Source organism: Melopsittacus undulatus, chromosome 6, assembly GCF_012275295.1.
Source record: "Melopsittacus undulatus isolate bMelUnd1 chromosome 6, bMelUnd1.mat.Z, whole genome shotgun sequence".
NCBI classification, from domain to species: domain Eukaryota; kingdom Metazoa; phylum Chordata; class Aves; order Psittaciformes; family Psittaculidae; genus Melopsittacus; species Melopsittacus undulatus.
This window is the reverse complement of record NC_047532.1, coordinates 57,406,078-57,430,761: the sequence shown is the minus strand read 5'-3', so window position 1 is coordinate 57,430,761 and position 24,684 is coordinate 57,406,078. Positions and strand designations below refer to the sequence as shown.

Genomic DNA, 24,684 nt, shown 5'->3' with positions numbered 1-24,684 from the left:
GACACTGTTATGTGGGCCTGAACATAAGACAGGAACTGAACACAGACCTAAATTTTACAAGAACACAAATAGAGGGCGGTTTTTATACTAAAAGTATTTAAATGTGCCCCTTCATGATACACCTCTCATATTTCAAGACCTTTTTCCCCCTCCAAATTGAGATGCCACCTAAGATGTTCCTTCCTTTTTGGATTAACTGCTACTTGTAGTCATCCACGCAGTTTTTAGAGCTTATCTGAGAGTAAGACTTGGTGGGTATACATCAGAGAAACTCACCACAAGTTGGCTCTGGGCTCTGTTGGTGCCAGTACGTGTCAATGTCCCCTTTCTCTTCTGGGTCAGTCCTAGGGCCTCATATTGCTTGTTAAAGATCTTACTGCTCATGCTTAGGGGTAGCACCAATAATCAGATTTTGGCTGACATAGTCCCTATAGCACTCATGAAAGAATTATAAACTCTTGAAGCGTAACTCATGAGTACAGAACAATGGCATATATTTCCAGGTTTTTACTTCAGCCTGTCTGCAGTCATGTCTTGCCACTGCCCCTTGCAGTGAGACCCTCCTCACCGGTGAAACTTCCCCAGACTATTCCACTGTTGATAAATGTTGACAAAAAAGGAATATACATTTGTAGAAAGAGAAAATGTTTCTGTAGGGAGAAAAAAAGGGAGGGAGCAAAACTAAGTTTGTGATTTCAACATGGAATCCACTGGCAAATACATCTAGTAGATCTTTTTTCTTGTAAGGAGGTTTGAATAGAGCAGGATTGATCTGCAGGCTGCACTGAGGGACTCCAGTTGTTTTGGAACAGCATACCAAATATAGAACATTGTAGGATTGTACTAGATTTACTTGCAGTGATTTTACTTAAATGATTTTTTTCCCCCCCTAATCTGACAATTTGTTTTCCCTCCAGGATTTTACTGTATTTGGAGGCAGTTTATCTGGAGCTCATGCCCAGAAGATCTGTAAGGTAATATTTCACAGGTGAAAATAAACCAGAAAAATTGTCAGAGTCCTTTTCTCAATCTGTTGTCTTAATGACTTTGGAGGAAATAATTTGTGACTGGCTTCAATGGACTCTGGCATGTGTCTTGACAACCTGAAAATACCTGCTGCCTCATGGCAGTTCAGATGTGAAAGCACAGGTGAGCAGAGAGGTACCCTTTGGAAACCTTCCAGGTATAAGAGAGCTTTTCCAAGTAATACCTTGTTTAACCAAAGCTGCCCTTTTTACTGTGCTGTAGAAGACAAGAGAGACTTGCAAAGTACAAATACGAATTAACTAGCCATTGTCTGCTGGAGAAATGTCAAATGCTATGTGGAAGTGTGTGGTATTTATAAAAAAAAATGTAACAAGTGAACAGTCTGAAGAGAAACAGTTTTACAACTTGGAGGTCACCTTGATACTTGGAGCTTCTGTTATCAGGCACTTGTGGTCATTTATTCTCATTTGTCCGCTTGTTTCATTGGAAAAGCTGGTGTTTGAATCCCATGGGGAGGAAAAGAACTTTTTAATGCATGAGTGTTCAGTGGTGTGGACTGGTGAAAACTTCCCAAATTTTCTTGCTAATGGATCAGAAACAAGGTTTTTGATGCCCAAGGTGTTTTCTCTTGATGGAAGTAAGTACTTTTTTTGGCATAGGCTCCTCCGCAGTGAGGAGGTATAAACTAAAAAACACAGACTTTGGGCTCGATAATAACAACTTGGCTTTACTACGACTTGATATTGGGAAAGATTTGATATTGGGAAAGACTTGATATTACCCTTCTACACTGGAGTTTTGGGAAGGGCTGTAACGGTACTGAAATGGTAGGATGCTTCCCAATGGTTCTTTTGTCTCTTATTTCTAAAAATCCCAGAGAGAGCACAAATAGCAGAACCAGAGAAAAATGTGAGTCCTTTCTAGCTGGTACTGTTCTTGGTTGGCATCAGTGTCAGTGGTAGGCTCTAAAGTTTGAAGGCCCTGGATGCATCAGTTGCTTTGGGGCTCACAGTCTTTGAGGCTGCAGCCTGTGCAGTGCAGAGTTGAGAAGAGGCTGGCAGAGTGGTGTGGTATCTGTATTGCTTCTCTGAGTTCTTACTGGGCTCAATTCTGGGAAGCAAAAATCTGTTCAGAGAGAGATGATCTTGGCTTCTGCAAACCTTATCAGTGGCATAAGGGTTGTGAAATGTTGTGGAACATGGAAGTGAAGTTGTTCTCCCTCAGCTGGGCTTTCCTGGGGATGTGCCCCATTGGTGATTGTCGTTTGTCATTTGGGAGTTTTTCCTGGAGCTGCAGAGGGGCAGGAGGATTTGGCATCTTGCAGTGATGCTTCAGGCAGGCTGGGTAGGTCTGGGCTACAGATTTCCAGTTGCTTTTGCAGAAGAGTTTCGTGGTCTTTCAGACCACGTTAAATGCTTGTAATGGTTCCTCTGAAGCAGCAGAGACTGTGTGGCTCTTTTGAGAGTAATAGGTTCTTGCTTGTGGTGGGGAATGCTTTAAAGCCTATATGCATATGGGCTTCTATGATGTTGTGTTTCAAGGCAGTTGTTGAGTCTGTGAGATGAAGAGAAGTGTTTTTGAGAATCAGTTCTGAAATGTTCCCTACCAATACTAGTATGTCAAATAAATGTCTGATCTCAAATATATTAACATATATTTAGTAGTCTAAATGTGCATTTTGATGTGTGATTTAGGAAGAACTTCAGTGTCTGGAAAAGCATTGAAATAAATGATTAATCCATGTGTGATTCCCTGGAAAACAGCAAAGTTGTGTCAGTTAGCTTGTCACTAACCTGTTGTAATAGGATAATAGGCCTTCTAGGAAGAAGCAATAACTGTGACTCAGCTGATCTTTAATAAGGCATTTGCTAATGTCTTGTGTAACATTCCCATAAGCAAAGGAGGGCACTCATGGCCCACAAAGCCTCTCTTTACAATCCACACAGATGCTTTCTAAATGTGGATTTGTATTTAAACTATAAAGTCATTCTGTGTGTCTGCCACTGGGATGTTTCACTTTATAAATGAACATATAGGCACGAAGCATGAAGAACCCCTGTTTTGCATTGAATGACTGAAGGGAGGAACAAAGCCACTTTAGAACTAGACAGAGATAGTTATCACCGATTCATGCTGGAATGTTGGTACTGCTGTGATGCCATTGATTTGAACAGGACCGAGCGTGGTTCCTGCAGCATCAACCCTGAAATTTATATTGCCAAGAAACACAGTAGTCTGAAAGACAGGACTGAAGTTTTACAAATCTTAATTAATTAAAGATTGTCTGAAATAAGATGCAGTCTTGTAACAATGATTGAAAGGGCTAATACCAGGCAGGGAAAAGCAACTTTGAAACTCAAAATGGGTATTGGCTGACAATGTGTACTTTGACAGAAAATTATTTGGGGGATAAAGCTGGTCTTAAAGCAGATTTTTACATAATATGTCAGTGCTATAGTGTTATGAAAATGGCAAACCTTTTACTTGGATCCAATAAGCATGGATGTTTTATGAATGTAAGGAATGTAATTTAGGAATGTAAGGAATTCAGTCCTCCCACTTCAGCCTCTGTTGAAGCATTGATCCTGAGGCATGTAACCAAATGATCAGAGATCTAGAAAATGCGATGTAAAAAGAATGGTGCTTAGTTTAGAAACATGAGGAAAATACAAAGACTGAAGGGACATTTGAGGTACTTGAATGTTTATGAAGATGGAGGCAATGAAGTAGTTACTTGCTCCCCCTGACTAGTGTATTTCAAGAAAGAAGTAATATTTCTGAATTTACAGAGGAAAGATCTAGTTTAGTCTTTTGAAAGAACTTCTAAGAAGGATAATCAAGCATTAGAATATACTGCTTAGGGAGATTACACAGTGGCCACTGCAATAAACTTTTATGATCAGAGGAGACATATACGAGGGAATGTTTAAGGTGCAGTTGAGACCTGTTATGTACAGTGATAGATTGGTCTTCTCTGAGCCAAACTCCTGTGATCATGTCACTTGGCACAGGGTTTGGGTAATACAGTGAGTATGGAGATGTGCAACTGGTAAGACAGATAAGTATGAAAGAGCTTGCGAAAGATTATGTGTATCTTTTAGCCTCCAGTCTGAGTGAGTCAAAATGTGATACCTCAGTAGGCAGTTGGTGGCTGTGGTAGTTAATACAGAGAAGCTGAGTGCTATGTAAGCAGTTTGGATTCTGGTACATAAGGATTTTTTTTTAGGGGATTTTCATTTTGGGTTTTTAGCTTATCTAGGTCAGTAACGAGTTTGTATTCATCCTAGGTCATGGATCAAGCTGCTTTGGTTGGAGCACCTGTGATTGGGCTGAATGACTCTGGAGGAGCCCGTATCCAGGAAGGAGTGGAGTCCTTGGCAGGCTATGCAGACATATTTTTGGTAAGTAGACTGGTGATTGACCAGGAAGCTTCACATCCACAAAGATGGCCAAAGTAAGCAAGCTGTCAGGTTATCATCATCCTATTTCAGCCACTGTTACCTGGTGAATGAAACAGTATATACAAGGGCTTGTGAGACATGGACTGTCCTCTTGGTTCTCTTCTTGGCTTTGGACAAATTACTGTACTGCTTAGTTCCATTTACCCATGTGTTAAGGGTAATGCTGGGCCTTGTAAAATGCTGTGGTCCAATGAAAAGCCTTGTAGGAGCTGCACTATATAGGGAGCTATGTCATAAGGGTGGAAGAATAGGCAATATATTTAATTGGAAGAAATCTCTAACTGTTAGCTTTCTCATTTACGCTAAAGTATGTATTGCCTGCATTGGGATGTAATTTCTCTCAAGTGTTTATCCATTTGAGGCAGGTGGACACGCTCTAGTTCAGAATGGTTTGTTAGGTGAGTGATGGTTGTGATCTACCACCAGCTGTCTCTGTGTCTCCTCTGAAATACAGACATGTTAAGAATTTCACACAGCAGATTTGTTTTTAGTAGGGCTGATAAAAGGTGGAATATTTCCACTGCAGAAAGAGGGACTTAAAGTAAATCTAATACTATGCACCTAAAGAAAACTTGAGAAACTCTGAACAGAAGGACCAAGTGCCTGTTCTGTCAAGATGGTAGGGTGTGGGGGGAACTTCTGGAAAGGAAAAAAAAAATAAGTTAGAGGTTTCTGTTCTAACAGTGTTAACCTCACCATTTGGGGATTTCCAGTATGGATTGGACTGGTGAAAGTCTTCTTCTATAGTATTTCTGTGGCTAATGCAAGAATTTTTCCTCTAGAAATGCAACTGATAATTTTTTTATTTTTTTTCCAGAATGGCATTATTTTATATGCCTACCAAAACACATTGCTTTAGATACAGAGCACATAAACATGATTGTGCTTTCAGTAGAAGTGCAGGCAGGTGGGATGACAAGTTAGTCAGCTGCCTGCATTCTTATGGATTTGTGCAATCTGGGATGATGTAGCTAAGCAGTTACAGAAGTCAGTTGTAATCCAGTTGATCAATGAGCAGTGTAGACCGTTTCTGGACAGCAACACTGTTGGTGGACAGCAGTTAATTCACCATTGTGTCAAACTTGCGCCAGTGCAGGAATCCTGATTTTAAAAGAATCTCTGCCAGAGTTGGTTAGTAAAGCTTACTTCTACCTCTGAGGGGTAGTGTAATGGTGTGTTCACATTTCAGATACGTACACATCTTGCCACTCCAGGCTCAGTGCAGTTTTTGCCTCTGCAGCATCTGTTGAGGTCACACATTGCAACTTCCTTTGCAGTCATTGGGTGGTGTAAGAAATCAAATGTATGGGAGCAGAAGGAAGCAAAACAAAAGCAGCAACATTATTTTGGTTATAGTTGTATCAAGGTGTTTTCTCTAGATATTTATCTCCCACTAACTGAAGCAAGCTCTCCTCTCCTGTGTGTGATTGTGTGTTCTTGCAGAATCTGTGCACAGATTTAAAGAGAGACCTTTTTTTTTTTTTTTTGTAAAACTAGATGTCTTTTTTTTTTCTCTCTATTGCAGAGGAATGTTCTGTGTTCTGGGGTAGTTCCACAGATCTCCCTCATTATGGGTCCTTGTGCTGGTGGAGCTGTGTATTCACCTGCTTTAACTGATTTCACATTCATGGTAAAGGTAAGAGTGGAGTGTATCCTCCCCCACGGCTGGTAACATTGATCAGACACAAACTAACTCCGCATGACGGGGTTTTGAAGTCATCTCTTTGGATTAAACTTATTCTTAATGAAAAGTCAAGAAAAACTTTCCCAAGTAACTTGTGGCTAATTGCGTTTTAAATATACCACATTAAGGATTGTAAAGACTTTTTTTTTTTTTTCCCCAATGTTCTACTGTTTTCTTATTTTGGGGCAAGTCTCTAGAGACTCTGGCTTTTCCTTAAGTGCTTTTGCAGCTTGGGTCTAGCATTTACTGCGTGTGTTTGCTTTCTTCCCTTCCCCTAGGACACATCCTATCTCTTCATCACTGGCCCGGATGTTGTTAAGTCTGTTACCAATGAAGATGTCACCCAAGAGCAGCTTGGGGGTGCGAAGACTCACACTGCTGTGTCTGGTGAGAGCTGGGTAGTTTACTTAACACACTAATTGTTCTTTAAAGGCAATGACACAGTTGTTCTAGCTAAACAGCTGATTGTACTCCTGAGTGTCACTTGAGTCTAAGTGATAAAGCCTTAAGCACAGGATCTTACTCTGCATAGGGATCTTGCCAGTCCTTTTAACAATGAAAAACAAAGTAGGAAAAGCAAGGGAGCACATGAGAGTTCAGGAATTTGGAACAGAAAGTAGCAAATCCACAAAAGATTATAGAAGTGGAAAGATTGGTGGAGGCAAGGCTTATCAAAGCAGGCTTGGTGTGGTGTGGAGTTTTGTTGTTTGTTGTGCAGAGATTTTCATGGGTTGAAAGATTCTTAACAATCCCTTGTTTGCTGATGTGCTTGATTGAACTTCTGAACTATAAACTGAGTGGCAATGTGAGATAAAGGATTTTTCCCTGTCCTATTTGGGGAAACTTGGTGACTCATGGATCTTCTTGAGGCTCAAAATGACTGTGGGATCTCAAATCCTATGTGAACTGAGCTGATGATGAACAGTACCAAATACAGAGATGCTGCTCAGATCCAGCCTTTAGAAAAGATCTTGTAGTCCAAAGCTTGAGTGCAGCAAAGTACCTGGACTGAATTCCAGAAGGCTGGAATCCAGCTAGGTCTGTAATAGCTGATAAGTCAGTTAAAATTATTTTGAGATCAACAGTCCAGACCTGTTAAGGAGGAAGTCTGATAGAGCCACACATTTTCTAGATATTTTTAACTGGTCAAATTTGGTGGCTTAAAACTCCCGATTGTTAATACCTCAGGTTTAAAAATTCTTACTGTTACTTCTTTGTGTCTTTCTTCATACATAGTTGAAAAGGAAACTTTGCAAAATAATTCCACTAACTGCTTAATAATGTTTCTTTCCAGGAGTTGCACACAGAGCCTTTGAGAATGATATAGATGCTTTACTTAATCTCCGAGAGTTCTTTAATTATTTACCTCTTAGCAACCGTGATCCAGCACCAGTCTGTGAATGTCATGACCCCAGGTAAGTGGAGACTGAGATCTGTGGTCCCTGGCCACTGAATTTCATGGCTTTTCTGCCTCAAGTAGCATACAGAAATGAGCATTTCGTGCCTGGGATCTCGGCTGATAATTCTGCATTGTGTGTGAACATGGGATGTGTTTCATCATGCATGTGTACATGCATACATGCTCATTGTTATGTTTCATGTTTGAAAGCGTCATGCAGGCTGACGTACAGAATTGGGGAAAAGTAATGTCTGTACAGATGGGCTGTCACAGTTCTTTGAAACAAGTGAGCAGGGCAGAAAACAGCATAGTGAACCAAAGTGGGGAGAACTTTCCCTGCTTTTTAAGTTATGTGTCTGTTGGGCAAGATCTGCTTGTTAAGGTTTCAGGTGGGAAAGCAATAAGGAAGCAAAGGAGGCAAAAAGTTGTATGTGTTAGGTACTTGTCTCTCAGCCTCCTTGTGCAGTTGGCAACATAACAAAGGAAGGACTTGAGTCATTTCAAGAGGAGAAAACCAGTGACTGTCTGGACTTTTGATCAGAGAATTTTCCCAAGAGTTTGAGGGACAGCTGGAGAGGCAGCATGGGGCTGTTCAAGGAGTCAGCCTTGCTTAGTAGTGCTAACGACAGGGAATGTCAATGAAGTAAAACAATCTTGACCTGAGATCCAGTTTCATGCCCAGTTCAGCCCTTTCAGTAGGAAATCCATAAAGAGGCTGTCACCCTCTCTTCTACGGGAGCTGTGCCTGACTTGGGTCCTTTCAGCTCTATAGCTGTGCCTGATGTATGTCTTCTTGTTCTTACTTGCCTAAAGATGTTTCCATGTGAGACAGGAAGGTTATCTTCTTTTCATGCTTCACTGTTCTTTGCAGCATCTTTGAAACAAATAGTTTGTGGAGGTGGTTTTGGATCAGTTTTACAAACACTGCTCTGGTACCTGAAGCACATTGTTCACTATTAGGCACCAGATACATTGTTAGAGGATCACAGTATAATAAATGCAATTTGTACAAAGAGCTTGAATTTACTGTCCTCTATACATGTAAAGATAGATCTGTCAAATTTACTTATTTTTATAGCAGCATCTCCAGTATTTATCCCATTTGTACTCTTAATGTTTGCATTGGTATTATGTCATCTGGACATGCTGACATCTTAATAGTCCTTCAGCTTTGAATCGATGCATTTGATCCTTACATTGCTCCAGTCAAAGCCCTTTCCCCTAGAGTAATTTCTTTCTGGCTGCATAATTTTTAGACCAGAGAAAATGGGCATAAATTATGCAAATTAAATGTAATTTTTTAGCTAAGTAGGTTCTTTGTGGTGCTGAAAAATCCCAGTCTTGGTTGCTGAAACTTCTGTTGGCTGGAGTTTCGGGTGTCAGTGGCTTGGGCTCTAAAGAGTCAGAGGGCTCCTTACAGTACCAAATTGTCTAATGGTGAATGCTCTGCCTTTGAAGGGTGTATGGTTCATTGCATTTGGTATATTGTACAGTGTGATTTTTACCTTTGTGTGTCTTTGACTATAAAGAGATTCCATTTCCTCTAAGGCCTGAAGTATGCACACAGATTTCTGGAGGAGGTTATTATTAGTTCTAGGTAACTGTTTCACTTTTGTACTGAGTGAAAACCACTGTTGCTGTGGGTGAGGGTATCTCAAGCTGTCACAGGCTTCAGATGACTGCTCTGATGATGAGCAGCAGTTCCTTTCTGCTCACTGGGATCTGTAAGAAACAGAGTTCTCAACCTCTTGAGTCTCATGACTCTAATAGCAAACACCAGCTGTCCTTTATCTGTGATGATTTGAAGGAGATTGTCTAGCTTATGGTATCCTGGGTGATGTCTTCATTGTGAATTTGGGTATTTACTTTAATGCCATTAGAGTTTCCCTCGGTACTGTACAGCACTGTGAATTTATTGGAAGAGTAATTTCATTTTTCCACCTTCCTTATCCTTTGAGGGACCACTGGTAACACACAGAACTTAGAGCACTTAGAGTTCATACTTACCTTATGGACAAGAAGTTTTAGAATGTTTTGTAGCTTGAGGTTTGATATGTTAAAAGTGGTTGCTTTCATCAGATTAAGGTTTCATTATATAATTTTATGGAAGTATTTGCATGCAATACTCTTTAATCATGTGGAAAAAATATTTGAAGTGTTGCTCTCAGTTTTAATCTATTAATAGATGTGTCTCAGTAGGCAATTGTGCCTCTCTAGTCCTGCGTATGTGAGGGAGCACAGAGCCGGCAGTGAGGCTTGCAGTAGTGTTTTCTGTATGATTTTGACAAACTGCAGATCACTTTGGTTTTAAATTGGGTGTCTAGAGCCTTGTGTTGTCTTGTTTCAAATACACTAAATCACAGGATTGTTAAAATAGGAACTCCACAGAAACACCATTTATAACAAATATAGACCGGTATTTTTATGGAATAGCATAAATAGAATAATCCCTGAAGCTTTCTTAGTGGTGACTCAAAAATTGACACCCTCCCTTGGGACTGAATGAATCTAGAGACCCAGTTTTTGCTAACACAAGTTCTTAGTGATGCCAGTATGATCAGAGATGGAGGTAACTGATAGTGTCAGCTGCCAACAGAGGAACAGCACTTTTGTTACACGTAAAGCCCCATATGAAACGAGTCCCTGTTAAGCAGAGTAATAGTCAAGATTCTTTAAACACAGACACTGAACCACAGAAGCTGAGAGTGGATGCGTTTTCCCCACCCAGGAAGCTCTGCTTGTCTGGGAAGTAAGTATGAAACAGTTTCCTGTATTCAATATTACAGGTGCAGGGAAAGGATCTGAGTTATAAATGTGCAGCTCCTAAACTGTGTGCACACAGTAGATGAGGGTAGAGGGTGGGAGGCTTTGCTTTGCCAGTGGGAGAAACCCTTGTGCCTGTCAAGCTGTGAGGACTGAAGCTGCTGGCTAAGTAGGCTCTTCTGCTTTGGCAGCTTGGCACTTGTTCTACATCCTTTTCCCCATGGCTGAATTGTGCCCCACCCCAGTGTTCACATGCCTTCCTCCAGTGTCCCCTGCAGATGTTCCCCCCCACATAACATGAAGCTCTTCTAGTCAAAGAGGAGCAATGTGTTTCCAGGAGGTGGTTCATGAGCAGAAGTATTCATGGAAGAGATGTCTCCTTCAGGAAGAGATAGCTCATACTTTTCTTCTTCCAGTGTGTGAGAGCTCAGGGGACTGAGTCACAACTGTCTGAGACCAAAAGCACTCTTTCTTTTCCCCATATCAGAGCAGCAGTTTCCATGAAGTCTCTTCAGAGGTGGAATTCTTTACCTGAGTTTTTGGTCTTGGTGTTCATCTGACATGTAAATACTGTTGCTCACACTTACTTGTCTTCTGCAGTGACCGTTTGGCTCCTGAGCTGGACATGATTGTACCAACTGAATCTATTAAAGCCTATGATATGCTGGATATCATACACTCCGTAAGTCTGCTACTGTGAGCACTGGTGAGAGGAATATGGATAAATTATCTTCTATACATGAGTAATTGAAAGAAATGAATAGAATGGCACTGAAGAGGTTTTTATTTTTAGTCTTTCCAAGTTACTGTTTTACCTGGGCAGTAGCTATAAACTAAGGGACAACAAAAACCACTGTAGCAGATGAAAGGAATCCTAAAGCTTGGTTCAGGATCTACCTTTACACTGCATGTGTAACTGTACAAATGAAAGACGTTGTAATTCAGTTTTCTCTCTAGGGCTGAAATCTCCTCGCTACTTGTCCCAAGTTTGGTCACTTGCCCCCTCCCATACTTTGTTATTACCATCTTGAATTCTCTCCTTTTTTCATAAAAGGTGATAAACTGCATAGAGTACACTCAGAGTTCTGCTCTTCTCTGTTTAGTCCAACAGTTAGTTACACGCACTGACAGTACAGGAATGGGGTTTTTTTAATTACAAGTCAAGCCCTCAGGACCTTGGGATCTCTGATGTTAATGTGCATCCTGTGAAAAAGAGCTCCTGGGAGGCAGGCATGCAAGGGAACATCTGACTGTTTTCTAAACCCCCCTGCAAGACGGTACTGCAATGTGTGAATAGTTGAAGTGGCACAGGCAGTGGTAATTCTGGCAATTCCTTGCCTAACTTTTGAGTACTTCACTTTTCCAGTTGTAACAACTGAATACAGTCTAAATGCATGGGCAGAGAACATAATTGTAAAAGAAGTCTTATCTCATCAAAGTGTTACATACCCCTGTAATGCACCCCAGAGTCCAGGTTTTGAGTACTGAAATTGCCAGCTGCTGCTTTTGCCACTCAGCTGTTGAATGGTGGATTCCCACCCCAGGGTTCCAGGGTTCTGAGGTGGATGCTGAACCTAGGACCAAGTCCATTTCAAGGCAGGACATACAAATGGGGTAGGGGTGGGGTGTCAACTGTGTTTGTGGGACCTTTACATATTTCTCCCTTTTGCCATTTTGTTGAACTCTCTCCACAGACTCACTCAGCCATCACATTTCAGTTTGCACTTGCTATATTAAGGTTTATTTCAGTGTAGAAAGGCAGCTCAGGATGTTTTTAATCTCTGGATTTTTCCATTCTGAGTTTCAGTACTACTGCTCCAAGGTAAAAGGTGGCATCAGAAAAACATCTTTTTTAGAATTAGGGAACCAACCCAAAGCCCTCCCATGGACTTCAAGAACTATTAAGGAAAGAAATAACACTACTTCAATACTACTTAAATTTTTTCCACTACTTTTCATTTGGCTTAGGCTCAGAAATCACTGACAAACTGCAGTCTGTATTGGCAAACTTGTCATAAACAGTTGAAAACATGGAAATAGAGTTGAAAACGCGAAGTAGGCATCCATGTACAGGTGTCACTGCTGCTCCATATGTAATTATGATCTCTCTTGAACACAGCAATTTTGTACTGGCCTTTGTTAGATCAGTGCTCCAAACATGCAACAAAGTAGAGTATGTATTAAATGTGTCCTGGAGCATTCCTGAGATCTGTGAATTACTATTTGCTTTGTATCTCTGGGACTTGTTCTTTGCAATTGTAATCTGCAAGTTACTAAAGCTGTGAGAAGGCAGTTCTTAACATCTGATTCAAAATTTCTTGTAAGCTAGGAGAAAGGCTCGCCACAGAGGAAGTGTCAGACAGATGTTCTCTGATGGAATGCTGAAGTGGCAGTTTTGATTAAGTGCAGCACTAGTTAATTCCTGGACTGAAGGCTGAAAAGGGGACTAAAAGATGTCTTTCTTCCTTCTCCTCCTCTTTAATTCTGTGAATTCTGATATGTTTTAAAAGTTGCAATACTGAGGTAATTGATTTTGTGTTTGCCTCTGTATATATATATATATTTATATATGCATATATATAAAAGTCCTCATAAGGGCTCTGCCTCTCACCCTTGCAGGTTGTCGATGAAAGGGAATTCTTTGAGATCATGCCTTCCTATGCCAGGAACATTGTTGTTGGCTTTGCCAGGATGAATGGACGAACTGTTGGGATAGTGGGCAACCAACCCAAAGTGGCATCAGGTTAGAGCTGGCTGTACAAGTCTGGTGTGAAACTGCCACCGATCATGACTTTCTGGTTTGCTCCTTGTTTTTAATTTTTGTGCCTTTTTGTTTGGGAAGATCAGCTGACCCAGTATGATGTGTTATTCTTTTGTACTGTTGACAAGATATGACTGTGCAGATACCAAACAGCAGGTTTTGATATTAATTTTCATTTGGCTTTTAATGTTTCACATAGGTGGTTTATGCAAAATGTGTTTTAGTTTAATATTATAGCACATAATAAATTCTAAATCCACTGAAACGGAACAGAAACTTTGCAGTGTGTTTACCAACCCCACTGAAGTGTCTCACAGTATTAGTGGACCAAACTGATTTTTTGTTTGAATGGAGAACTCTGCAGCCTTTCAACATGATTGATCTGAAAAATGTCAATAAAGAGAAAATGACAGAAAAATATTTAAAATTGCAAGAATATACCGAGTTCAGGCTGCTGCTTTGGGTGACAGAAAGTCCTTATGCAGAGTGTTCAGAAATTAGTTCCCCTTGAATGCAGTTTGTACTCTAACCTTCCTTCTAAACCAGGCAAACTTCACGGCAGATTATGTCCATATTGTCTACAGATAAGCTTTTGTTCTGTTTTATGAAGACAGTAGGGCTAAAATAGTGTGATTTTTGAGTTGTCTTGAATTACTGCCATTAGCATATCACTGGAATTGTTAACACCTTATCTTGTTTTCTCAACTTTAGGGTGCTTAGACATAAATTCTTCTGTGAAAGGAGCGCGCTTTGTTCGTTTCTGTGATGCTTTCAACATACCACTGATTACTTTTGTGGATGTTCCCGGATTTTTGCCAGGTAAGCCTTGCCTTTATATTTTACCTCACTGCAGGGTGGGGTTGGTGTTAAAAACTCATTTTAAAAGCTCTGTGAGAAGAACTTTACAGTAATAGACTTAAATAAACCAGGCTTTAAAATCCTACTTCTGGGGACAGAAACTCTGTATTCTGAGTACAGTAGCCATAACAAGGAGATTGAAATACACAAGACATTGCAGGAAAATGAAAGAAGTGCTTGTACCATGCCACTAAGTGTATCCTGAGGCTACAAAGCTTTTCAGGACTTACTGGAGGAGAGGGCCAGTTCATGCATTAAGTCAATGCAGAATGCTTAGCAGTCTGATAGAGATGCTGGGATGACCAGTTGGCCAGAGGTGACCATGGGTATGTCATGCCCTGGAAAGCTCTGTCCTGCTGTTTGGAATTCCAGCACAACTGCACAGCTGTGACTATGGCCTGTCCAGGAAAAAAACCTCTGCCTTTCCTAGAGATGCTGTCCTTGTTGTAAATGGTGTGGAACTTGCACTGTTTAGTTTATGATTTATAAGGAGACTCCCTGCCCCTTTAAAGGCTCAGATGTTTTATTTAGATGCTGTTTTATTTATAAGCCTGTAACCTGGATAGTGTGGTAGCAGAAGGACCTGCAAAGACTGTCACTGCCCAAGAGGCAGTGGAAAGCAGTCCCACACACTGTTTCTGAGCCGTCTGATTAGGGTTACATGACAGAACAGCACTGCTGATTCTCCTGTGGGCAGAGAGGCCACTGGTCAAAGCAGCTGAGTTACTGAGCTAGTACAGGCCTGTGCTGCTCTCCAAGCTTTGCTGCAGGAAGAGAAACTACCTCATCCACCAGCTTCATCTGCTATACTTAAATGCCCAACTCTGTAAAAAGATGAAGCCATAGAGGGGAAGAAAATGGTACATCCTTGGTTTGCTGTTGATTCAATGATACACAAGCCCCCCTTCTCTGTATCATTGGTTTTTTCATGCTCCAAGGCATTTTTCCGATAAAAGAATGCCCATGGTTGAGAAGCTCCAGGTGAATCAGTAAGGAAAGGTCTGAGATTAGACTTTTTCCAGCATAGGCTACATGAGCAGTTAATGTTAAAATGACCTTTTAGAAAACAGGTTATGAGAGGATGATGAATGTTATACAAATAATATTTAAATAAATAATATTTATACAAATAGATATGCTATGTCTTTCATACCACTGAATATATAAGGTTAATACTGTTGGATAAACCAAGTTTTGCCTCAAGGAATCTTCAGCTATCAAAGCATCAAAATGTCACGAGTCAGCATTCCAGTTCTTGCTTTATGACATGTTTTAACAATGAGGCAATACAGAAGGCATTAACAGAACCTTCTTCTTCCCTCCTGCTGTAGACATCCCCTCCTCTGAGGTGGACCAAGCAGCAGCTCTGGTTCACTTCAGGAGCTACTGCAGGAGTCTAGATTTGGACAGTTGGTCAGAGTCCAAGACCAAAGCTATTTCTATACAGCTAATTAAAAGTAGTAACTCAGTATTGCACAATAGAATGTTGGTTTGAAAGTATGTAAATGAAAGATAAACAAAAGTAGAGAAAGCTAAAAAGAGGCATTGATCCTAAACTGATATATCTTTAGGAGTGTGACAAGATCAGTACAATAGCATTAGAAATTTTGGGTTAAATAACAAATTCTGAAGGTGGTGGTCACCTCATCTCTCTCTGCAGTGCGGAAGACAAATGAATGTTAGCGATCCAAATACTTTAATAGATGTGCACAGAGCTGACATTTAAGACATTCATAACCAGTAGCTGGATCAAAACATGTATTTAGAACAAGTCTGCGACTGAATCTGTGATCAGAAGAGTTTGTTACTTGGCCATGGGTGACACTGTAAATAGTTCAAATAATAACTGAATGGTCTTACACTTGAAGTATTTTAAGTGATTGGCTACACTGCTTTAAGTGTGAATTAGAAACTGAGACCAGGGGTAGATCACAGGGTCTGCAAGTACTCTGCAGCATCTGGGTCTAGGCTGAACATCCCAGCTGTGCTCAGGCTGTTGTCATGCTGGTTCCAATTGCTGCTGCGGGGAAGGTTCTGCAGGCTTCACAAGTCCCACAGGCTGGAGGGAAACAACAACCAAAAGTGAAGTTGTAGCTGAGAAGAGACATTTCTAAGTGTAATAATTTGTCTGTGATTAGCCTCTCAAATGACACTGAGGGAAGCATTAATGTCAGGCCACCCAGAGAGTTAGTGCAGCTCACTGAAGAGTTTTTCTTTAAAATCTTACATTTAAAAAAGATATAAATTAAAAAAATCCCAAAGTACTCTAAGAAGTTATCTCAGGTGCTGAAAGCAAAAGGCAGGAGGTGGGTAAACTGCTAGAAAGTAATTGTAGAGTTACATCTGGTGGTCTGAAATTCAGAAATCCTACAAATAAGATGTATGGAATTGCTGTTTCCAAGTCACACCAATGAGGCCTGTGTTTAACCTCCTGTAATGACTTGTATTCATGTTTGCTGCATATGATCATTCTCCAACATGCTGTGAGAATCTTTACAGAGGAATTCATGCTCCATTGTTTAAGGTCCATCATCTTGGCCTTGCTGGAAGGACAACTAGGATAGGTCTCTGATAGCCAAACTGCCTTTCAGTATGGCCTAGAAAAAACGGGATGTGGAAGAGTGGGTTTCTGGAGAAGTGAATCTAGGTTGTGTTTTTCACTGCTAGTCACAGTCAAAGTCCTGAAAATGATATAACTGTATTTTGTTCCAAGGAACATACCATCTGGTGAGTGTGCTGGTTCTGTGACCTCATCTGCAAATAATATATGCTGCTTTTGGTGTGAGTCTTACTGTAGCATTGCTCAGTATCTGATTGAGACCATTGCCTGGTATTGCCTTCTCCTGGATATTAACATGGCTCTGGTTGTTGTTAGGTTTGCTGCCAGTAACAGATGATGATGCCGCCAAACTGCATAGGGGGTTTTGTGAATTCCCTGGAGTGAAAAAGTTCCTTGTCATTTATAGGTACAGCTCAGGAGTATGGTGGAATCATACGTCATGGTGCGAAGCTACTCTTTGCCTTTGCAGAAGCAACTGTACCTAAAATCACTATCATCACCAGAAAGGTAAGTTGGCATGATTCCATGGTGCTCTGCTGGAGTTCTTGATTTCACTAGTAGCAATTGTAGCTATGCGAAGCTCTGTCCATCTGTCCCACTTGTGCTTTCTGTTGTCACATCTCCATTTGTCCCATCTGGTAACACCTCTTTATGTCAAGTTACAAGAGGCCATTTCTTCTATTCTCAGACTATTACCTCAGCTCCTTCATTCCTTGTCCCTCTGCACTCCTCTAAAATCACATGTTTCTGCTATTTGCTTTCTCCCTGGAATGCCTTCAGTCAAGTATTTGTCCTTTGTCACCCAGCTTGTCTCACCGAGGACATGCCATCTGTTTGCACAGAGCAAATCATCTTTCTCTGTTCTGCCACTTCAGTCTCCTTTTCCAAAACCAGTGCTGACTGTATCTTTATACATTATGCCTACAGGTTTCATCCTCACATGGTTTCTCTTCTTCCATTTACTGGTGCTATAGTCTACTTAATTTTTTCTCCTCTCCCTTTTTCTGCAAGGTACCTGATACCATGCTGCCATAAAGCTCAGTGATCTTCTAGGTCCTAAAAGGCTTAGCTTTCTCCTTGCTGGTCTGCCCCTCCTGCTTTGTTTTCTGATAGGTTTGCTTTCCTTCTTGCTGTTCCTTTTTTCTTTCTCTGATTCTTGTCAATATTGCCATCCTTTACTTCCCAAGTTTGCAGCCTTGCTGTAGCTTTTGGTAATGCCTTGCAACAGACTGTACTGCAGTCTGCTCTGCAGTATCTGTTCATCACTGCTGTCTGGAGCGCTTCCAGTACCAGAGTGGAGTGCTGCAGAGCCTGAGTGCTGCGTTCCCTGGCCAGGAAATTCCAGAAGCATGTCATTTATTTGTGTGCACGTGCACAGTGTGGCTTGAGGCCTGCTGTTCAAGATAAATGGTGATTCCTGCCTACCTGCCATCAAGAAGGGTTGTGGGTTACCAGCAACCCCCTTCCTTGCTCTTTGTGGTTCTAGTTGAAGAGATATCTGTCTTAGGAGAGAACAGCAAAAGGGAGATAGATGCTCATGGTCTCTTTCAGGTAAAATTTAGCCCCACTTGCTTGTCTTTGGAATAATAAAAGCTGCAAGAGGAATGTAGGTTATTGCTGCTGTGAGCAACTTCACACTAATTAATCCCTTGGTTTTTGTTCCAGGCCTATGGGGGTGCCTATGATGTAATGAGCTCAAAGCATTTAAGAGGAGATGCAAATTATGCCTGGCCTACTGCAGAGGTGGCAGTGATGGGTGCAAAGGTAAATCCAGGCTGACTCCTTATACTCTGAAGCAGCTGACGAGAATGCACATCTGTACAGTGCGGCAGGGGGAAGGGACTGGTGGAGCACTCAAATATCTTCTGTACGGCTCCAGTTACTGTCACTGACATGTAGACTTTTATCTTCCTAGGGTGCTGTCCAGATCATTTTCAGAGGAAAAGAGGCAGATGCAGAGGCAGAATACGTGGATAAGTTTGCAAACCCCTTTCCTGCTGCCATGAGAGGTATGGTTATCTATTTGTGTCCCCTGTTTGAGTTTGCCATTGCACGTAGTAAATTTGTAGCTATTGAGTAACTTTTTGCTAGTGATATTTGCGTCTGAGTCTGAAAGGTGATGCTTGACCACAGCTTGTGGAGAAACACAAGACATACTCAAATGGAGAGAGACTGGTAAGATGTGGGGATTGCACTGAAAAGCAGATTTTCAGTTTCATAGACACTGGAAAGCATCTCAAAATGCAGCCTTTCCCTTAAAGGCACAGATGCTTTGACAGTTTGTTTTGAAAGTGGCCTTAAGAAAAGGTCAGAGTCTGGTTCAGTTTAGTGATGTTACTCAGGACTCTTTGGAGTAAATTCTCCCACTGTATTTCCTTCTGACTTAACTGTGCTGCGGAAGGCAGTTCTGCAGGCTCTGGAGCTGGCACTCTTCATTTCCAGTTGTGCTGGCTTACTCTGTTGATAGGGTTTGTACTTCATTTAATTCCCAGTAACAGCACCACAGAGCTGGGCAGGCTTAGCCAAACTGTTTTTCATCATAATCACTGTGCACAGTATATCCCTCCCTCTGGTTTTGCAGTAGAGTACTACTGCTGTTAGAGCCAGAAAAAAACCCAGCTTCCTGCATGTGCAAAGTCAAGGGATGTCTCTTCTATTCAATACTTGTAAGTCAGTCAGACTAATAGTAGTACACAGAATGAGATGGTATGTCTAAACTTTGCAGTAACAGGTACAGCACTCAGTGAGTAAAGCCCCTCCTTAACGTTTTATGGCATGCCAACTTTTGTAAAAACCCTCAAATGTTTTTAACTTAAAAACTGCTGACACAGGAATATTTCATTTTCAGGCTGTTTAAATTATCTTCTTCAGTTAATTTGTAACATGTGAATTGTTTATTCCAAATACTGTTTTGATTTAGGTGGTTGACATTGCAGCCTCCCTACAGCAGGCTGAGAAGCAGGCAAGCACTTCATGGTTGGCAGGTTTTCTTTTCTTTACAGGGTTTGTTGATGATATCATCCAACCTTCAACCACCCGCATGCGCATCTGCCATGACCTAGATGTGCTGGCTAGTAAAACACAGTCCAGTCCCTGGAAGAAACATGCTAATATCCCACTGTGAGTGTGAGGAGGGGCTTGGCCATGCTGGAAGACACAGCAATATTCTGAACAGAAATACTCCCTGTTTAATTGTAGGTCTACTTTGCAATGGAAACAGTCTTTTTGATTTTGTTAATACCATTAAATCACACTACCCTATCTCATTTTATTTGGGGTCTTACCACTTCATCTTTATAAACCCATTTTGGTGGAGTATTAAGCCACACAACCTGCTACACCTGCTGCAGGTGAGTTGTTACAAATTGCACAAAGTCAGATGTTCCATGAGCCATTCTCTAGGCCCTCTAGCTGCAGCCACCTCTCACTGCTCAGGAGTTAGACCCTGGGGAGTTCACGTCTAGCCTGGGTCCACCTTTGGAGTCTGACTCCACTTCCTGTGCCACAGAGAGAAAAATCCTGAGCTTGGATTTTCGGTGCACTGGAATCCATAGAATAGTTAGGTTTGGAAAGGACCTCAAGATCATCTAGTTCCACCCCCCCGGCCATGGGCAGGGACACCTCACACTAAACCATATCACCCAAGGCTTCATCCAACCTGGTCTTGAACACTGCCAGGGATGGAGCATTCACTACCTCCCTGGGCAACCCATTCCAGTACCTCACCACCCTAACAGTAAAGAATTTCTTCCTTATATCCAGTCTAAACCCCTGCTGTTTAAGTTTCAACCCGTTACCCCTTGTCCTACCACTACAGTCCCTCATGAAGTGTCCCTCCCCAGCATCCCTGTAGGCTCCCTTCAGATACTGGAAGGCTGCTGTGAGGTTTCCACGCAGCCTTCTCTTCTCCAGGCTGAACAGCCACAACTTTCTCAGCCTGTCTTCATACAGGAGGTGCTCCAGTCCCCTGATCATCCTCGTGGCCCTCCTCTGACTTTCTAACAGTACCATGTCCTTTTTATGTTGAGGACACCAGAACTGCACACAATAGTCCAAGTGAGGTCTCACGAGAGCAGAATAGAGGGGCAGGATCACCTCCTTTGACCTGCTGGTCACGCTCCTTTTGATGCAGCCCAGGATACGGTTGGCTTTCTGGGCTGTGAGTGCACACTGCTGGCTCATGTTCATTTTCTTCTTGACTAACACCCCATCGTGGTTTAAACCAAGTCCCCCAACTCCCGGAGAGTCAGGAAGGAGAATCCAAGGAATGTAGCCCCCACGGATTGAGATAAGAACGGTTTAATAGCTAAGGCATAACACAATAATAATGATACAGACAATAACAAGCAAAAAGAATACAACACCCCACCAGCCACTGACCCATAACTCACTCCACCCTGCCCGGCCGAGCACCGCGTGCTCCCTCCTCCATTTTCCTCCAGAGCTCTACCCCTCCTGCTCTCTCTCTCCCAGTATGCATCCTGGGCATCACATGCTATGGTATGGAACACCTCATTGGCTAGCCTGGGTCCCGGCCTCCCCCCTCCTCCACCTGGCTGGAGCATGTGCTCAGAAAAAGCCTTGAACAAAAACACCCCCAAAACATGCTCACTATCAAGCAACTGTTCCCAGCCCAGAAGTCAAAACACAGCACTGCACCAGCTACAAGAAGGAGTAAAATGACTGCCACTGCTGAACCCATGACATTATCCACCTCTTACTCCATACCATTCACATCATGCCCAGATCCCACATTTCCAATACATCATCCCTCTTAAGTCCAACCCTGGATCATGAGACATCTCTATGTTGCATATCTGGACTGATGGCCTGAAATACCTGGGCCCACCAGGCTCAAAATCATTCACCATCCCCTTCAGCAGTTTTACAGCTTGCTGCTGGGGACTCTATACAGCTGCCTTCCACTTCCAATGCTTCCAAAGCACTGGAGGGGCCTAGTGGATCAGATACCTGGCCATACTGTCCCACATGCCCTGCCACTCATGACTGTCCAGCCTTGGGGACAGTCTCCTGGTGCTCCTATGTACTTGTCTAACCTTAGACAAGACCCAAACCTGACTCTGTTTAACTTTTGGGATTGGGGCTGATGTAGCTGCCCTGCTTGCCAGTTCTCCCACCACCAGCTTCTCCTGAGTTCGGATCTTCCTTCTCTGCCTTGCTGGGAAATGCTGCGTGGTCTCCTGTATCCTGCTGGGGCTCGGCGGGTGACTTCCGGGGGACACTCTCGGCCGCTGCGGGGTTCAGAACGGCGGCAGGACTCGGTTCCTCCACTGCCTTGCTGGGAAGTGCTGCGTGGTCTCCTGCATCCTGTTGGGGCTCTGCGGGCGACTTCCGGGGGACACTCTCGGCCGTTGGAGGGTCGGGAACGGCCGCGGGACTCACCTCCCCCACTGCCTGGTCCTGCTGCTCAGCTACCGTCCTGCTCCGCTCCTCCCCCGCCTGCTCCCGCTGCTCTGCCACAGCCCTTTGGCTCCCCGTGCCGCTCTCCCTGGCAGCCTCAGCTGCCGGCAGCTCCCGGGGCCGCTCCTTCCTGGCTTCACGCAGCCTCACGCAGACGAAGACGAGGACAAGGACGGGGAAGAGAAGCGGGACGGCCTGGTACAAGTCCAAGTCCGCGGCCACGTCCATCCCCATCCCCCCCTGCTGCTGGAGCCCCACCGTATTACAAGCCTCCGACACAAAGTACAGTGAAACAAAAACCCTAGCCCAAGCCCCATGATTGACAAACACAAACACATCCAATCCATACACAAAGTACCTGGCAAAATCCCGAAACTGCGAGATCCAGAGAAAAACCTCTAAGAGCCAATAAATCAGCATTGTGACAAGAGACCATAAATCCGCTCAGATCTGCTCTTATCTCAAACCCTCGGGCCCCACGTTGGGCGCCAAAAAATGTTGTGGTTTAAACCAAGTCCCCCAACTCGCAGAGAGTCAGGAAGGAGAATCCAAGGAATGTAGCCCCCACGGATTGAGGTAAGAACGGTTTAATAGCTAAGGCATAACACAATAATAATGATACAGACAATAACAAGCAAAAAGAATACAACACCCCACCAGCCACTGACCCATAACTCACTCCACCCTGCCTGGCCCAGCACCGCGTGCTCCCTCCATTTTCCTCCAGAGCTCTACCCCTCCTGCTCTCTCTCTCCCAGTATGCATCCTGGGCATCACATGCTATGGTATGGAACACCTCATTGGCTAGCCTGGGTCCCGGCCTCCCCCCTCCTCCACCTGGCTGGAGCATGTGCTCAGAAAAAGCCTTGAACAAAAACACCCCCAAAACATGCTCACTATCAAGCAACTGTTCCCAGCCCAGAAGTCAAAACACAGCACTGCACCAGCTACAAGAAGGAGTAAAATGACTGCCACGGCTGAACCCATGACAACCCCTAAGTCCTTCTCCGCAGGACTACCATGAATTTCCTTTTTGCCCAACCTGTAGCTGTGCCTGGGATTGCTCTGACCCAGGTGTAGGACCTTGCACTTGGCATGGTTAAATTTCATGAGTTTGGCATCAGCCCACCTCACAAGTGTGTCAAGGTCCCTCTGGATGGCATTCCTTCCCTCTAGCGAATCAACTGAACCACACACCTTGGTGTCATCGGCAAACTTGCTGAGGGCACACTCAATTCCATTGTCCATGTCAGCGACAAAGATATTGAACAAGACCGGTCCCAACACCGATTCCTGAGGGACACCACTCGTTACTGGTCTCCAGCCGGACACTGAACCATTGACCACAACTCTTTGAGTGCGACCATCCAGCCAGTTCTTTATCCACCGAGTGGTCCACCTATCAAATTGATGTCTCTCCAATTTAGAGACAAGGATGTCATGTGGGACAGTGTCGAATGCTTTGCACAAGTCCAGGTAGATGATGTCAACTGCTCCACCCCTGTCCATCACTTTTCTAGCCATGTCATAGAAGGCCACCAAATTGGTCAGGCAGGATTTCCCCTTAGGGCAGCCATGCTGGCTGTCACCAAGCACCTTTCTCTTTTTCATGTGCCCTATCATGCCTTCCAAGAGAATCTGCTCCCAGATTTTGCCAGGCACAGAGGTGACACTGACTGGTCTGTAATTCCCCGGGTCATCCATTTTCCCCTTCTTGAAAATGGGGGTTATATTTCCCTTTTTCCAGTCATCAGGAACTTCACCTGTCTGCCATGATTTTTCAAATATGATGGCCAGTGGCTTTGCAACTTCATTCGCCAGCTCCTTCAGGACCCGCGGATGGATTTCATCAGGTCCCATGGACTTGTGTACATTCAGGTTCTTAAGATGGTCTCGAACCAGATCCTCTCCTACAGTGGGCCCAAGGTCTAGGTTTTCACAGTCCCTGCGTCTGCCTTCCAAGACTCGCGTGCTGCGGTCAGAGCCTTTGCCAGTGAATCCAGGCCTTGCCCATCTCAGACTAACCTGTTCTGTTCCTCTGCTAGACTGTCTGACTTCCAGCTTTTATGTGCTGGTTGCAGAAGCACTGGGTCTTGTGTGGTATCAGTGACCTCCAGGCTGTGACACAAGTAGTTGCGAGCTGTGGGGCTAGTCTCCTCTCAAAGGACATGAGACAGTGTATCCATACTGGAAAAAGGCAGTTCTGGTGGGACACAAGAGTTTTCCTCCCTGGGCATCAGGGGCCTTTCTCCCTCAACACAGGATTGGAACAGATACCCCCAAAGGCCCCTTGCAGCCTTATTTTTTTTCTCTGATTATTTGCCAGACTTGCAAGGAACCACTGCAGTAGCGTTACTACAGATGATCAGCCCTGGGCCCTGTGCTCGCTCTGCTCATTAGTAGTGCTTTACCTACAGCCCCAGAAGGGTAGTGAGTAATGGCCGTCAGCATGTTTAGCACTACTGCAAACAGCTGCCAAGCACGTGAACTCCTGTAATGATCTGTTTGTTATAAGTAGCCTCAGTAATTTATGGCACTGTATTAGAAGACAGAGAACTACCCTACCTGCACACTACAGCTGCTGCTGTTGACTCCCCAAGCATGTGCCTGAAGTGGAGAAAGACAAGATGGCAACTTGGCAGGTAGCGTCTCTTCCCAGGTAGGTGCAGCTGGTGCCCAAGTGAGTACAGCCATAGAGCGCGGAGCCTGTACCTGGTCGAGAAGGGCAACAACTAAACATCATCTGAAAAAAACAGCACAGAAAAAGTGTTTCGAGTATGAGTCCCAGCT

The 24,684-nt window shown here is 43.3% G+C and overlaps 1 protein-coding gene across 3 annotated transcripts in view; it reads left to right on the top strand.

Annotated features, from left to right (window-relative positions):
* The window catches only part of PCCB (propionyl-CoA carboxylase subunit beta), a 28,933-nt gene extending 9,189 nt beyond the window's left edge, over positions 1-19,744 (top strand). For all 3 annotated transcript variants that reach the window (XM_031043648.1, XM_005143056.3, XM_031043647.1), the window contains exons 4-15: positions 918-974; positions 4,275-4,388; positions 5,974-6,084; positions 6,411-6,519; positions 7,427-7,547; positions 10,895-10,976; positions 12,914-13,037; positions 13,767-13,874; positions 16,880-16,980; positions 18,139-18,237; positions 18,389-18,482; positions 19,476-19,744. In XM_031043648.1, the coding sequence (XP_030899508.1) occupies positions 918-974; positions 4,275-4,388; positions 5,974-6,084; positions 6,411-6,519; positions 7,427-7,547; positions 10,895-10,976; positions 12,914-13,037; positions 13,767-13,874; positions 16,880-16,980; positions 18,139-18,237; positions 18,389-18,482; positions 19,476-19,597 (1,242 nt within the window). In that variant the 3' untranslated portion in view covers positions 19,598-19,744. The remainder of the gene's footprint in view (positions 1-917; positions 975-4,274; positions 4,389-5,973; positions 6,085-6,410; positions 6,520-7,426; positions 7,548-10,894; positions 10,977-12,913; positions 13,038-13,766; positions 13,875-16,879; positions 16,981-18,138; positions 18,238-18,388; positions 18,483-19,475) is intronic.
* Positions 19,745-24,684: the final 4,940 nt, after the last annotated feature.